Source organism: Monodon monoceros, unplaced genomic scaffold, assembly GCF_005190385.1.
Source record: "Monodon monoceros isolate NGI ecotype Baffin Bay Population unplaced genomic scaffold, NGI_Narwhal_1 Super_Scaffold_14, whole genome shotgun sequence".
NCBI lineage: Eukaryota > Metazoa > Chordata > Mammalia > Artiodactyla > Monodontidae > Monodon > Monodon monoceros.
Window position 1 is genome coordinate 33761697 of NW_021703770.1, and position 13950 is coordinate 33775646.

The window sequence follows — 13950 nt, forward strand, 5'->3', positions numbered from 1 at the left end:
TTACTATAGGGGAAGCATATCATAGGGGAAACATCACATTTCTTCTCTTCTTTTAGAGGAGAAAAGATTTTCCAAGTAGAATAGTCAGCATGTGCCAAGGTGCAAACTATTAAAAAAATTGCTATGACTGGAGCATGGCAGTATGAGATGAGGCTAGACAGTTGGGCAGGAACCAAATTGCATTCATCATAAGCCATTTTTTTTGTGTGTTAGAAAAGGATGGGGGATTGGGAGACAGGTGGAACTCTTGTGTTGATTGTGGTGTTGTTAGGAAGATTGATCTATACTGTAATGGTGATAAGGAGAGATAGGAAGATGAGGTTTGGCATGTTATGGGCAGAAGGGTGAAGCAGAGGTCCCAGGGGTCTGACCATTAGTGCATGGGATTGCAGGGTAGTGGTCAGAAGATTGTCAGATAACCAGGGACTGATTCTAGATGTGATGATAATGATTTGGGATCTGTCATTTAGTACACAGGAGGCTAAGAAGGCTGTCGTAGGTGCAGAGAAACATGATATTGTTTCCTTGTACGTAAGTCCCCCCATGCCAACATTTTTTTAATGAAAAAAATTTAAACATATAGGAGAGTTAAAAGAACTGTATGGTGAATACCTATATACCCATCACCAAGGTTTCACAGTTATTAACATTTTGCTACATTTGCTTTTTCATGTTTCTGTCCGTCTGTCCATCACACCATTTATCCATTTTATTTTTTTATGCATTTCAGAGTATAAGCTGCAGACATTGATATGATACAGATCACCCCTAAATATTTCAGCATTTTATATCATAAACTAGTGTTCAATATTAGTTTATGGTTCTTATGTTGAGGTAAAACTTATGCACAGGGAAATGGAAAACTTTTGAGTCCCATTTGACAAATTTTGACAAATGTATACACCTGTGTAATCCAAACCTCCATCAAATATAGAACATTTCCATAATCTTAGAAAGTCCTTTCATGCCTCCTTCCAGTTGATTCTTCCTCCATTCCCCAAAGACCACTGTCCTATTTTTTCACCATTGGATTATAGATTCAAATTCATACAAACGGAATCATACAGTTAGTTTTCTTTTGCGTAAAATTACTTTTGCTCAGCATACTGTTTTTGAGATTCTCCATGTTGTTGCATGATTCTGGCATGTACATAATTTTTTATTGTGGTAAAATATACATAAAATTAAACTTAACATTTTAACCATTTTAAGTGTATGATTTCAATGTCATTAAGCACATTCACATTGTGTAACCATCACCACTATCCATCTCTAGAACTTTTTCATCATCCCAAACTGAAACTCTGTACCCTTTAAACAATAACTTCCCATTACCCCTCCTCTAGCCTCCAGTTACCATTATTCTGCTTTCTGTCTTTATGGATTTGCCTAGTCTAGGTAACTCATATAAGTGGAATAATGCAATATTTGTCCTTCTGTGTACGGCTTATGTCATTTAGCCTGACATTTTCAAGGATCATCCATGTCATTGCATGTATCAGAATTTCATTCCTTTTTAAGGCTGAATAATATTCCATTATATATACATACCATATTTTGTTTATCCTTTCACACATCAGTGAACATTTGGGTTATTTCCACCTTTTGGCTATTGTGAATAATGGTGCTAGGAACACAGGTGTACAAATATCTGTATGAGACCCTGCTTTCAGTTCTTCTTATACCCAGAAGTAGATTGCTGGATTATATGGTAATTATATGTTTAACTTTTTGAGGAATGGTGGCTGTACCATTTCACATTCCTGTCAGTAATGCACAAGGGTTCCAATTTCTCCACATTCTCACCAGCACATGTTATTTTCATTTTTTTAAAAAAATCATAGCCATCCTAGTAGATGTGAAGTGATATCTTGTTGTGGTTTTGATTTGCATTCTCTTGTTGCTATTGTTGTTGAGTATCTTTTCATGTGCTTATTGACCATTTGTATATCTTCTTTGGAGAAATGTCTATTCAAGTCCTTTTCCCGTTAAAAAATTTGTGGTTTTTTATCTTTTTCTAGCTTAGTTCTTTATATATTCTGGATATTAAACCCTTATCAGCTATATGATTTGCAAATATTTTCTCACATTCTGTAGTGTGTCTTTTTACTTTCCTAGTAGAGTCCTTTGATTCAAAAGTTTTTAATTTTCATGAAGTCCCATTTATTTATTTATTTTTTGCTCATGCTTTAGATGTTATATTTAAGAATCCATTGCCAAATCCAAGGTCATGAAGGTTTATCCTTATGTTTTCTTCTAAGTATTTTATAGTTTTAGCCCTTATGTTTAGGTCTTTGATCCATTTTGAGTTAATTTTTGTATATGGTATGAGGGAAAGGTCCAACTTCATTCTTTGGCATGTGGCTATCCAGTTTTCCTAGCACCATTTGTTGAAAAGAATGTGCTTTCTCCACTGGATTGTCATGGCACCCTTGTTGAAAATTATTTGACCATATATGAGAGGATTTATTTCTGGACTCTTTTCTATTCCAATGGTCTGTATGTCTGTCTTTATGCCAGTACCACTTTATTTTGATAACTGTAGTTTTGTAGTAAGTGTTGAAATCAGGATATATGAATCCTTCAGTTTTTGTTCTTTTTCAATATTATTTTGGATGTTTGCAGTCCCTTGAAATTCATTGTGAATTTTAGGATGGGTTTTTCATTTCTGCAAAAAAAAAAAAAGGCATTGGGATTTTGATGGAGAGTGTATTAAATCTGTAGATTGCTTTGGGTAGTATTGTCATCTTAGCAATATGGTCTTTCAGTCCATGAACATGGCATGTGTTTCCATTTATTTATATCTTCTCTAATTGCTTTCAGCAGTTTTTTAGTTCAGTATACAAGTCTTTGCCTCCTTGGTTGTTATTCTTTTCTCTGCTACTGAAATGAATTATTTTCCTAATTTCCTTTTTTGATGCACATAACTTTTAAAAAAATTTTTATTTATTTATTTATTTATTTTTGGCTGCATCAGGTCTTAGTTGTGGCATGTGGGATCATTTCGTTTTGGCACGTGAGCTCTTCGTTGTGGTGCACAGGCTCTTCGTTGCAGTGCACGGGGTCTTCGTTGTAGCACGCAGGCTTCTCTCTAGTTGTGGTGCATGGGCTTCTCTCTAGTTGTGGCATGTGGGCTCCAGAGGGCGTGGGCTCAGTAGTTGTGGCATGTGGGCTCCAGACTGCTTGGGCTCTGTCGTCGTGGTACGCGGGGCTCTCTAGTTGTGGCGCACGGGCTTAGTTGCCCCTCAGCATGTGGGATCTTAATTCCCTGACCAGGGATCGAACCCACGTCCCCTGCATTGGAAGGAAGATTCTTAACCACTGGACCACCAGGGCAGTCCCCTGAGGTGCATAACTTTTTAATATTAGGTTTTATTCTTGAGATGACTGTATGTAATTTCTAATCAAGACTTTCAATGTTGATCTTTTAATATTCTTGTATAGTCTCTCTTGGTGAGAAACTGTATCTCCTGATAGGTATTAACATTTTTTAGACTTTTTTACAACCATTCAAAACTGCAGAAGTTGAAATTAAATTTTAAATTTAACAGTACTCCCTCTTTTCATGACAAATATAATGTTAAAAATTCTTAGGAAAAACAAATTTAGAAGTCAATAAAATGTTTCAGTTATTTCAAAATAATGATGAAACTCTATAATATAGTATATGCATATATTTTTCAAGTGATTGCCTTGTATCTAGCTGGTATACTACTACAAGGATCCATCAGTTGCCAGTAGACAGAAATATCTGTTGTATGTGAAGGCCAGATTTGGGGCCATCATCCTTCCAGGGTCTCCCCTCCCCCTTTCCTTCAGGCTGTTAACACCTTTTGGCTGTGAACTGTCTTCTTGGACATCTCAAACAGAAACTCCTCCAGCAGCTTCATAGCGCAGTGGTATGCTCTGCAGCTAGCTAATAAATCCATGTCCAGGGGCTTGAGCAGCTCTCTGGCTATGCTCAGTGTCTGGGTGTGGGATGTGGCTGATAAATCACAGACTCCAGGGAAAGGAGTTGGATCTGAGGAGTCCCAAACAAGTTTGCTCACAACCAGAGGTCACCATCCTGGGAGCACCAGCCATCCCTGACTGTGCCTGGTAGCCTTGAGGTCTGAAGAGGTCCACTTTCACTTGACCCATTGAATTCCATTGTCTGCACACCACCACGTGTCATGGCCATACCGGGTGGGAGGCTCTGGTCTAGTGACTGGCCTGTTTAGAAAGGAGAAAAGAAAGAATTTATATGTACTTTAGGAAGAAGAAGCAAAAATAGGTCCATCCTGATAGGCTTAGACCTTATTTCCAAAATTATACCTATCTCCTGATCGATGATAGCATTCCCAGTCTAAAGTGTGTCAGTTCAGGATTCTGCATTGGAAATTAGATGAATGGCTTTGGCTAATGTGTGAATGGCTTAAAAGGAAGTTGGAAACTTGGATTATTTTTCTAGTTGTGCCATTAGCTAACTGATTACCTTTACTATGTTTTGCTTTCCAACCTGTCTTTCCTCATGCATTTCTCTCTTTACTCTGCATTATTGCCTCTCATGTGTATACTTCTAAATATAGAATTTGAAGTTATTTGAAATACAATTCAAATGCCATTTTCCCCACTTGATTCTTTTCTGATTCCCCCTACCAAATAATATCTTTCCCTCCTTTGGGAGGAAACGTTTTATGTTGTAATTTTCTTATGGTATGTATTGTATTCTTTCTTGGACTATGGTTTTTGTCTGTATTTATCTCATTTCCTCTTCCTTGTTTAGAAGGGCTCTGTATATCTTGCATCTTTTAGAGTTGTGAAGAAATTGTAGTTTATCTCATTTGAGAGTCCAGCAAAATGATATTTTAAGCAATAAAATTTTTTACCTATTATAATTAGCAGGCACATATAAACTATTTTGTTTAACCCTCTGTCAGGAAGAAATTTGAGAAGTTTGGACTAAAAATGGAAAAGCTGACTTCACTTTCACAGATGGCACACCTGTAATACATGAAAAAACAGGTTTTTTAAGAGTGCATCCAATTCTGAAAAAGTGTTCCTGCCTTCCATTGCATCATTCTGCAGAGAATCTGTGTTGCAAAATTTGCAGCGAGGTTCATGGAATGATGTAATGGAGGAATTGATTGTAACTCAGTTTTCTTCTTGATTGTACCACTAACCATCACCAGTTTAGTGGTTATTTGGAAGATATTAAACCTGAATATGGAGACTTAGTTCATTTTACTACAGCCAAGTGACTGGATTGTGGAAATTTATTGAGAGTAACTGAGCTGCTTCTCCAGATCAAGGCCTTAAAAAAATTTTTTTTAAACTAAAGGGTTTGGAGAATAAAGGGTTTATCAGATCCTCATAGGTTCACAAGACTTTTTTACTGATGTGACAAGATATCAGAACACAGTGAACTAGAAACTGCAGTGGGAAAATATGCTCAATTATTTAGAGAGGTGCAGGACTTCCCATTAACGTGTGACAAGAGGATTGAGCAGATGGCACTTGAAGGCTACACTTATTTCCATTGTGGAACTAACTGCCCTGATATCAGCAGAAACACTTATGTTTAATATTGGTAGAAATTAATACACAGTTTCAGAAAAGAAATACAGATTTTGATGTATTTGGATAATAATGTCCGTGGTTGTAAGTGCAAACTGAGGATGTGACTGAACACCCAGGGAATGCCCTCTCGTGTGGTGCCTCAGGAGGACCTGAGGGAGCTGAGAGCAATTGCTTACCAAGGGTTAGGGCATTGCTGCTGGAGTCAGGTGTGTGGGCTGGTACCACCTGAGAACTCCTGTCCATCTATCCGGAGATGAGTTCAGAAATTGAGAGTAAATGTTTAGAAACCTTACAGTAATTTGACAGAGTATTGAATTTAATAATAAAAATGTTGGGCTTGTATTATGTATATTTTTATTTCACTTTCTAATAATTCATTCTTATTGTATTTTACAAAAGTTATCTGTCTGAAATCGGTTAGGGAGAAAACAAAACAAAACAGGAACTTCATCACAGGTGGCTTGGAAAGCATTGATTAGAGTCTCTTAGAAGTGTGAGGCATCTGGAAATGAATCTGAGGATTCTCTAGAAATTTCTGGCAATGTGACTGACCAAATTCTAGGTGACATTTAGGTCTATGTGTATTTATGAAATACACATTTTGTTTTATAGCTAAAAATTAAAAACAAAATGACTATTTTAGAAAAACTAACAGGGACTGTACTCCATTACAGTTACTAATTTAAAATACTCAACTTTCCCATCTGTGGATTTTTGATCATGAGCCCAGTAGTGTAAAATTTGGCCACCCTTATTGTAGTACAATGCCTTTACCTAGGAAATTTACCCAGGAAATCCTAAAAATATTTATTGAATTCTTTATTAGGTTGCTAAATGAAAATTAAAGTAACTCTGAAAGGTGAAATTCGAAAGCTGATTAGACTTTTAGCCTCCACCAAATGTTATCTGCCTTGTTCTGCTGTATTTGACCTTTGCCAATCAGAATTTTTTTGAGCATGTATTACTAAAGTACCACTATGAGGGTAGTATGTTTGTGAGATCCTGAGTTTTATATTGTTGTTGTTTTAATCAGCTGAGATTTTTAGTAAACTAAATCCTTAGTTGTTGTTCTAACCAGTTCAGATCTTTACTAAGTTCTTTGATATAAATCCTATAAGTGATTGTTCATAACTCTATTCTGATACTGCAATTACTTAAAGAAACTACCCTGAAAATCTGTTTTCCAAAGTAGGTGTTAATATACTATAATATCTTCCTTATACTTTCACACTATACTTCAACAAATTTTTAAAAGTTGACCTGTATAAGAAGAAAATAATCAGCCATATGGAAATAATAGCATTGTGTCATATTGTCAACTTTCATGTTAGATTTGTGAAACTGAAATATAATTATGAATAACAAAATAAACACACGTACTGTACAACAGGGTATGTGATGATGTGCTTTTGACACAATAGAAACAATTACTAATAAAATAAGGTGTTTTATTTGGAAGAGAGACTTTGTTATTGGCAGTGGCTTTCCAATTTTGCCAACTTTAAAAGTGACTATGTTGGTGGATGAGATAGTTATGGGAAAAAAATGTATACAGTCCTTATTCTTAGAACACATGCATTGTGAAAGTTTCTTCATGCAAAAGTTACGCAGGACCCAGATTACTAAAACTGTCTCATTCTAAGGGGGAGGCAGTGGAATATTTTCTTCACTTAGTTTATCACTTCTTTTAGGCAATTCATGAAATTCTTCATTCTGAGTTTCATCTTAACCCCAAACACTGGTTCTGTCTTTATTGACTCTGCCTTTATTTTTATGAAATAAATATTTTTAATAAGTCCATGGGAAATTTGCTGTGTGTAGTATTTTGTACTTGTTGACGTTTCTTTAAGCATCGTGCTGTATTTCTCATGTGTTCTGTTTTCCAGCTAAGTACAAGTGGCAAGGCCTTTTAAGAGGATGCTCCATTCTATTTTCTTATTTCTTCCTTCCAGAGATTGTAACACTGTGTTCCATTTATAGTGAGGGTTCACTCTTGACTGACTGAAAACGATTTGAAGATCTACATTATACTCTGTTGGTATCAGAATTAGAGAATAATATTGGCATGTTTTAAGACATTTTAGTGTAAGCATAATATTGTTTCTGTTTTTTTTGCAGGAAGATTCTTTGGCAACAGATGATTTCCTTGTGGACTACTTTAATGAATTCCTAAGCCTTCCAGTGAGTATATTATTATGTTCTGTGGAATATATTGTCAAAGCAAAATATTGTAAACACTGGATTATCTTGTGAAACAAAGTTATCAGGGATGATATTTTTTTAAATACTAATTAAAGCATTTAGATAAAGTTTTGCCTTTTTATGGAGTTAATCATTTGGGTTTGAATCATATTTGAGAATTGAAGAAGCTGGGTCAGTTATACTACAATAAAAGTAAATAAATAAAGAAAAGAAAAAAAAACCTGGAATTTTTCGAACAATCAAAAGCATTCTGTACAAAATCAGATACAGTTGTATTTGGGTATCATTTTACACTTTGAACTGAGGTGATAAGGAGAGAATATAAAAAAAATTTAAGAAACTGAATTTCTTGCCTCTAGGCAATTATTGTCATCCTCTTGGACAGATATTAAAGTGGAATTTGTGTTTAAGGAAACTAGCGTTTTATATCGATAGTAAATAAGACTCGAGACGTTGGTGTAACATAGGTAGATGCCAAATAAGAGATTTTTGGTCTTAGACAGCTGTGACTGGTAGAGTTAAGTATTGAGGGATTTAGAAAAAGTGAAATGGGGATGCATTAAAAACACTTATACTGGGCTTCCCTGGTGGCGCAGCGGTTGGGAGTCCACCTGCCGATGCAGGGGACGTGGGTTCGTGCCCCGGTCCAGGAGGATCCCACATGCCGCGGAGCGGCTGGGCCCGTGAGCCAGGGCCACTGGGCCTGCGTGTCCGGAGCCTGTGCTCAGCAGCAGGAGAGGCCACAACAGTGAGAGGCCCGTGTACCACACACACAAAAACAAACAAACAAACAAAAAAAAACACTTATGCTGTTGTATAGAAATAAAGTTCATCAGGAATGTCAGATGAAAGAAAGTTAGATAATAAAAGGTTTTTATTATTGTTATGGAAACTTTTTTCATTCAAATTCTTACTAGGCAAAATATGAAATATAAAAAGTCACAAATAATTTTAAAGGGACTGAACCCTAAAATGAGTAATCTCTTAAAGCCCAACCACTGAAAATGATTTTTGAAGGGAACGTATTAGATGTATTTTTTTGTCTAGATTAGCTTTTGTGTATATGTATGTATCTATGCGTGCATGTTTGTTGTGTTTCCTTTTTTCCAAAAAGAATTTGGGATTTCTCCTCCACTTGCATGCTAGGTGTTTGGGACCATTATGGGGGTCAGGTTGAGACACCAAGCCACGCTCTCCCCTTCCAGCATCAGGCTTGAGCCACATTGCAGGACACCCCTGGAGATTGTTTTGTGGTCTGACTCTTCAACTTTCGTTGTCTAATTGTATATTATAAAAAACCCAGCAGTCACAAAGTTGTCGGAATTTTGCTCTTCTGGATTATGTAGTCTTTCCTCTAGGCTCTGCATTCTCCATTCTTCCTCCAAAAAAAGTACATTTTTGTGAAGTTTTAAAAAGAAAAATCTTTATATTGGGTCTAATTTCAGTTTCTCAAGATTTACATTTCATTGTCTCAAGATTTATGATTATCTTGACTTTGACTTGCTTTAGAAAATAAACTCCCCTGCCTAACTTTCTTTCTAAAAATATTTTTAAATTATAGAAGAAATATAACAATAGTATAGAAAATTAACTTCAAACACAAGAAAAACTCAGCTGAAGTCCTGCCATCCAGTTAGAATAGACGTGACCTTTTTTTGTACATTTGCTTCAAGGCTTTAGCTGAATTGACTGAATGTGGTTTCTGTTGAACTCTGTCTCTGCAATAATGTTTTTCATCCCTCCCCAGCAGTTTCGCCCCTTCATATGTCCCATGCAGCCCACCTGGGCCACTTCTCTCTCTTTTCTGTCTCTCCAGATTCTTCTGCTTTTACATCCTCTGTCTCTCTCTCTCTCTTTCTGTCTCTCTCTGTCTCTGTTTCTCTTCCTCTCCTTCCTTTGCATTTACATTTGGTACCACACAATCTACTTATTAACTACCCATGCTTCATGCCATACGATGGGAGGAGGGGAAATGTCACAGGTTTTCAAAAAGAATTTGGAGGCAGGGAGGAGAAGGAATAATGGATTCTTACACCAAGTTCCTAGCAAGATTCTAGAACAGATTAGTAATGTTTGGTTTATGAGCACTTAGCTAAGAATTCGAAGCCAGCATGGGTTTACTGAGAATTAGTGAGCCAAACTAATCTCTGTCTCTGTTTTTTGGATAGTTTTGAACTGGGACTTTAGGGAACAATAAATTTAATGTATTAGGATTTCGGTAAATAATAATAATGATAACAAATTGAACCATGTTACTTCCTGCTCAGAACTTTGTCTAGCGGCTTCTCATTACACTACGAATAAAATCTAAAATCCTCTATGGCCTGACTCTTGCCATCTCTTGGTCTTTATTTCCTATGCCTCTTCCCCTTGTTAATTCTTTTCCAGCCTAACTGGAAAGCTTGGCCTTCTTTATGTTTCTCAGACATGAATATGCCAAAGGTACTCAGGGTCTCTCAGCCTGGAAGGCTCTTCCCTGAGATATCTGTATCACTTTCTCTCTGATTTTTATCACTTCTGTTCAGGAAGCCTTCCCTCCCAACCTTGTCTAAAACAATACACCAAACACATGCTCCACTCATGCTGCTGTATTTGTCTGCAAAGCCCTATCATGATCTGTGAAATGCGTTCTGAAATATTTGAAAGAGTTCACTAATCACAACTAGAAGGGGTTGACTCTTAACAGACGACAGATTGAAATCCAAATTCCTTAATATTGACTCTTTGCAACATGGCCTCAGTAGAGCCTTTCTAGCTTTGTCTCTAGCTTCGTACTTCTTATGTCACCCTGTGCGCTCTTTCCTGCTTCCCCCAATTACCCTCCCTCACCTTAACCACACGTGCTCATCTCCCAGTGTAGTGGCTAGGAAAGGGGGGCAGGCAGAACTGTTTGCGCTCAGCCCCTCCACTCATTACTCACGTGATCTTAGACACATTCCTTAATTACCTAATTCTTCGATTCCTTTCTCTACCAAAACAATACAACTATCATACAAGATTGTTATGAAACGAGGTAATGTACATTAAGTGCCTGGCACAGAATTAGTGCTTCTCTTTCCTTTCCCTCACTGACTAGCCCATCTTGTCATCCATTCCTGAAACATGAGGCGTGGTCACTCTTTAATTGGATTGATGGATCATTGTCATTCTAGAGAATAGTCTGTCCCATGCAAATCTGTCATTGGCTTTGACGTTTAAAAATTATTTTTTATCGGAGACTTGGATGAAACATTGCAAGTGAACCAGTGTTTTTCCAGCTTAAGGTCACTCAGCTAGTAAGTGACAGGGTCCACTCAGGTCCACATGGCTCAAAAACTTGTCGTACTGCACTGTAGTGACTATAGAAATGGCAGCAGAGGGATAAACTAATAGTTTGGATAACAGAATCTGGTCTCATTTTTGTCATGGTAGTCTGAAATGGGCTAAAACAAACAAAGCTAATGTGTTTTTAGGGTGCATTAATAGAAATGTAGTTAAGATCAAGAAAAATATTAGTCTGGAGCATAGCAGGCGCTCAGTAAATGGTTTTTTGAATCGGATTGAATTGTCAGACCTCATCTGGAATATTGTGTTGCATTCTTGATGCGGTATGTTAAGAGTTGCTCTGCCAAAGCAGACTCAATAAGATTCAGTTAATGGATGCTCTGGAAACCATGTCAGATGAGTGAGGGTTGAAAGATGAGTGGGTGTTGAACATGGCTTGGGAATGGGTAAAAGTGTTGTAATGAAGAGCTCTTTCCAAGTATTTGAAGCTCTGATTGAGGAAGAAGGGTTAACATATTCTGTGAAGCTAGAGGGCAGAACCAGGGCCAACATTTATGAGGAAATTGATTTTCACTCACTAGAAGAAAAATGTTTAAAGATTGTTTTCTAACAATAGAATGGGCTGGCTTGTGCAGGACCAAACTCCCTGTGATTGAAGATATTCAGGTATAGGTAATCATTTGGGGCAGTATTTTATAGGGGATATATGTACTGGGTGGGAGATTAGACTTTGTCAGCCAAAGAAAATTTGATTAATTTCTTCTCCTCTAAGTGTGTATTTCTTAATCTCAGGAGTTAACACCGTAAATTTCCTGGGGCCAGGATAGGTCCCTTTCTTCTGTATCTCCCTAAACTTCTTGAGGACGATTTTATTTTTATTTTTATGTCTTCCATGTAAGATCCTTGAAGTAAATAAATAAACCTTCTAATCTGCCTCCACTTCTCTACCACCTGCACCTTCCAAAAAAAAGGCCCAACACCTAAGCCCGAGAGTGTAGACACATGTTATAACAGTTTCTCTCTAAAAGAGCTCTTAAGTCGTCTAGATTTCTGAGATTTCCTTCACATCTGTAGTGCAATGCCCAAGGTCCCATAACTGGATTGTGGCGCAAATGGGCCTAGGAATCAGGCTTTCTGTCTCCTACACCATTTCTTTCTATTACACCATAACACCCTTGGGACACATTGTAAGATCCAGAAATTGATGGCTGGTAGCCTGCCTCCATGTTATTTTTTGACAAGGGGAATCCAGGACAGTTGCTGCTATTATAAATGATTATGGCACTTTCCAAATCCTCGCTTTCATAACTTCATTCCGTTTGTTCTGGTGCCAGGTTCACTTTCAGATATTGTTTTCATTTGGTGTCTGGGAGGTTTTTTTTTTTTTTTTTTGCTGTCAACTCTTTATGGACAAGTGTTTGCTTATTAAATTTTCTTCTATGCTATAGTGTGAAAACACTTTTTTTTCCTTTTGGTTTTGCTTTGTGTGTTTTATGCTCAGTGACTGTTGTGGGATTGAGTAGATGAGCCCACATACAGATTTAGGTTGGTCCTCTGTGGGTGGTTTAGAATGTTTGTGACATTTATGGTTTGCAGAAGCTGAAGGGGTGGCCTATTCTCTACCCTCCTTGCAAGGATAGGTATGTCATGTGTTTGCCAGACCGTGCTTAGCTATGTGCCTTTGGAATTTTACCATAACTTCTCTTTTTGGAATGATTCTCCACACTTTTTTAAAATCTGTAAACTATTATAATTTCTTGCAGCTTTATGAAGGAGTTACATGTTAGATTGTTGGGTAAGGGGAGAGCGAGAGAGAAAGAGAGAGAGTATGGATTTGGGGAATGGGTGGGATGAAGTGGGGATGAAGGACTTGGGTCTTCCCCTGCCAAGATTTAAATACTCAGAGACTGATTTTTAAAGGTGGTGTTGGAGCCCTAGGTAGTACTGCTTAGTTCAGCATTTGTTCCTATGGGTGTTTTGATAAGCCTTGTAGCTCAAACATAAAGCACTCAAATTACCTAATGTAACTCATTTTTGAACTAAGGATATTTCCTATGCATTTTATGTGGCACATTATTCCTTCCATCCCACTGGTGAATATGTCCAGTAAATAGTTTATGGTTAAGCATCTAAAATGACAATAAAACTTAGATTAAAAGAAGTTGTTATTGGTAACTGACTTGTTATATTCAAGTTGTCAGATGTTTCTCATTCACTGACTAAGATGCATGTTTAAAATATAGCTTTGGAGCTCAATTAGCAGAGACAGAGTTGGAGCAGAGATGAACATGTATTAGATTAACCTAGTCATTAGTTTTTAATTTAAATACTGTTCAGCTAAATAATTTGGCACCCGGTGAGTTTCAGTGGTGCTGGGCTGGCAGTTAAAGCACATCACTAATTATTCACAGGTTTTTTTTTCCTCCTCTTTTCAAAGAAATGTGGAACCAGCAATTTATTGTGGTAAAAATATTTTCATGCACTTGCTTTTTCTGTGAAAATATTTTTCGCACATGGATGACTGGTACTACAAAGTTAGCTTTCACCACCTTCAGGTCAATTCGTTTTAGAACATTTGGAAAATGATACCCTTGAAATAAGAAAATTAAGTAAGGGAAAGAGCAGTCTGTAACAGCTTGCAGAGGATTGGGTTTGGGGCTCAAACTGAAAATTTTTCCTATCATATGATTAAAAGCTGAGTGTTCTGTAAATCAGCCTACTCAGCTTTCTGAGGGAAAGTCTTCCTCATCGTTCATTTCTATCTCCCCCACTTTACGTGTCTTTTATTGTCACATACTAAACTAATTTGAGGAATTTTTGTAGATAAGCTTAGAAACGGTAAAAACAAGAGGACATGACGTGTGAGAGAGATTCTTCTTAAGCAGACAACAGGACTTCGGAGAGTAAAGCCCAGGGTTCTTTCTC

The 13950-nt window shown here is 37.1% G+C and overlaps 1 protein-coding gene across 1 annotated transcript in view; it reads left to right on the top strand.

The window, feature by feature from the left end:
- The window catches only part of RGS22 (regulator of G protein signaling 22), a 172967-nt gene that overhangs the window by 6453 nt on the left and 152564 nt on the right, over positions 1-13950 (top strand). The window contains exon 3 of the mRNA XM_029222809.1: positions 7678-7740. Coding sequence (XP_029078642.1) covers positions 7678-7740 — 63 coding nt within the window. The remainder of the gene's footprint in view (positions 1-7677; positions 7741-13950) is intronic.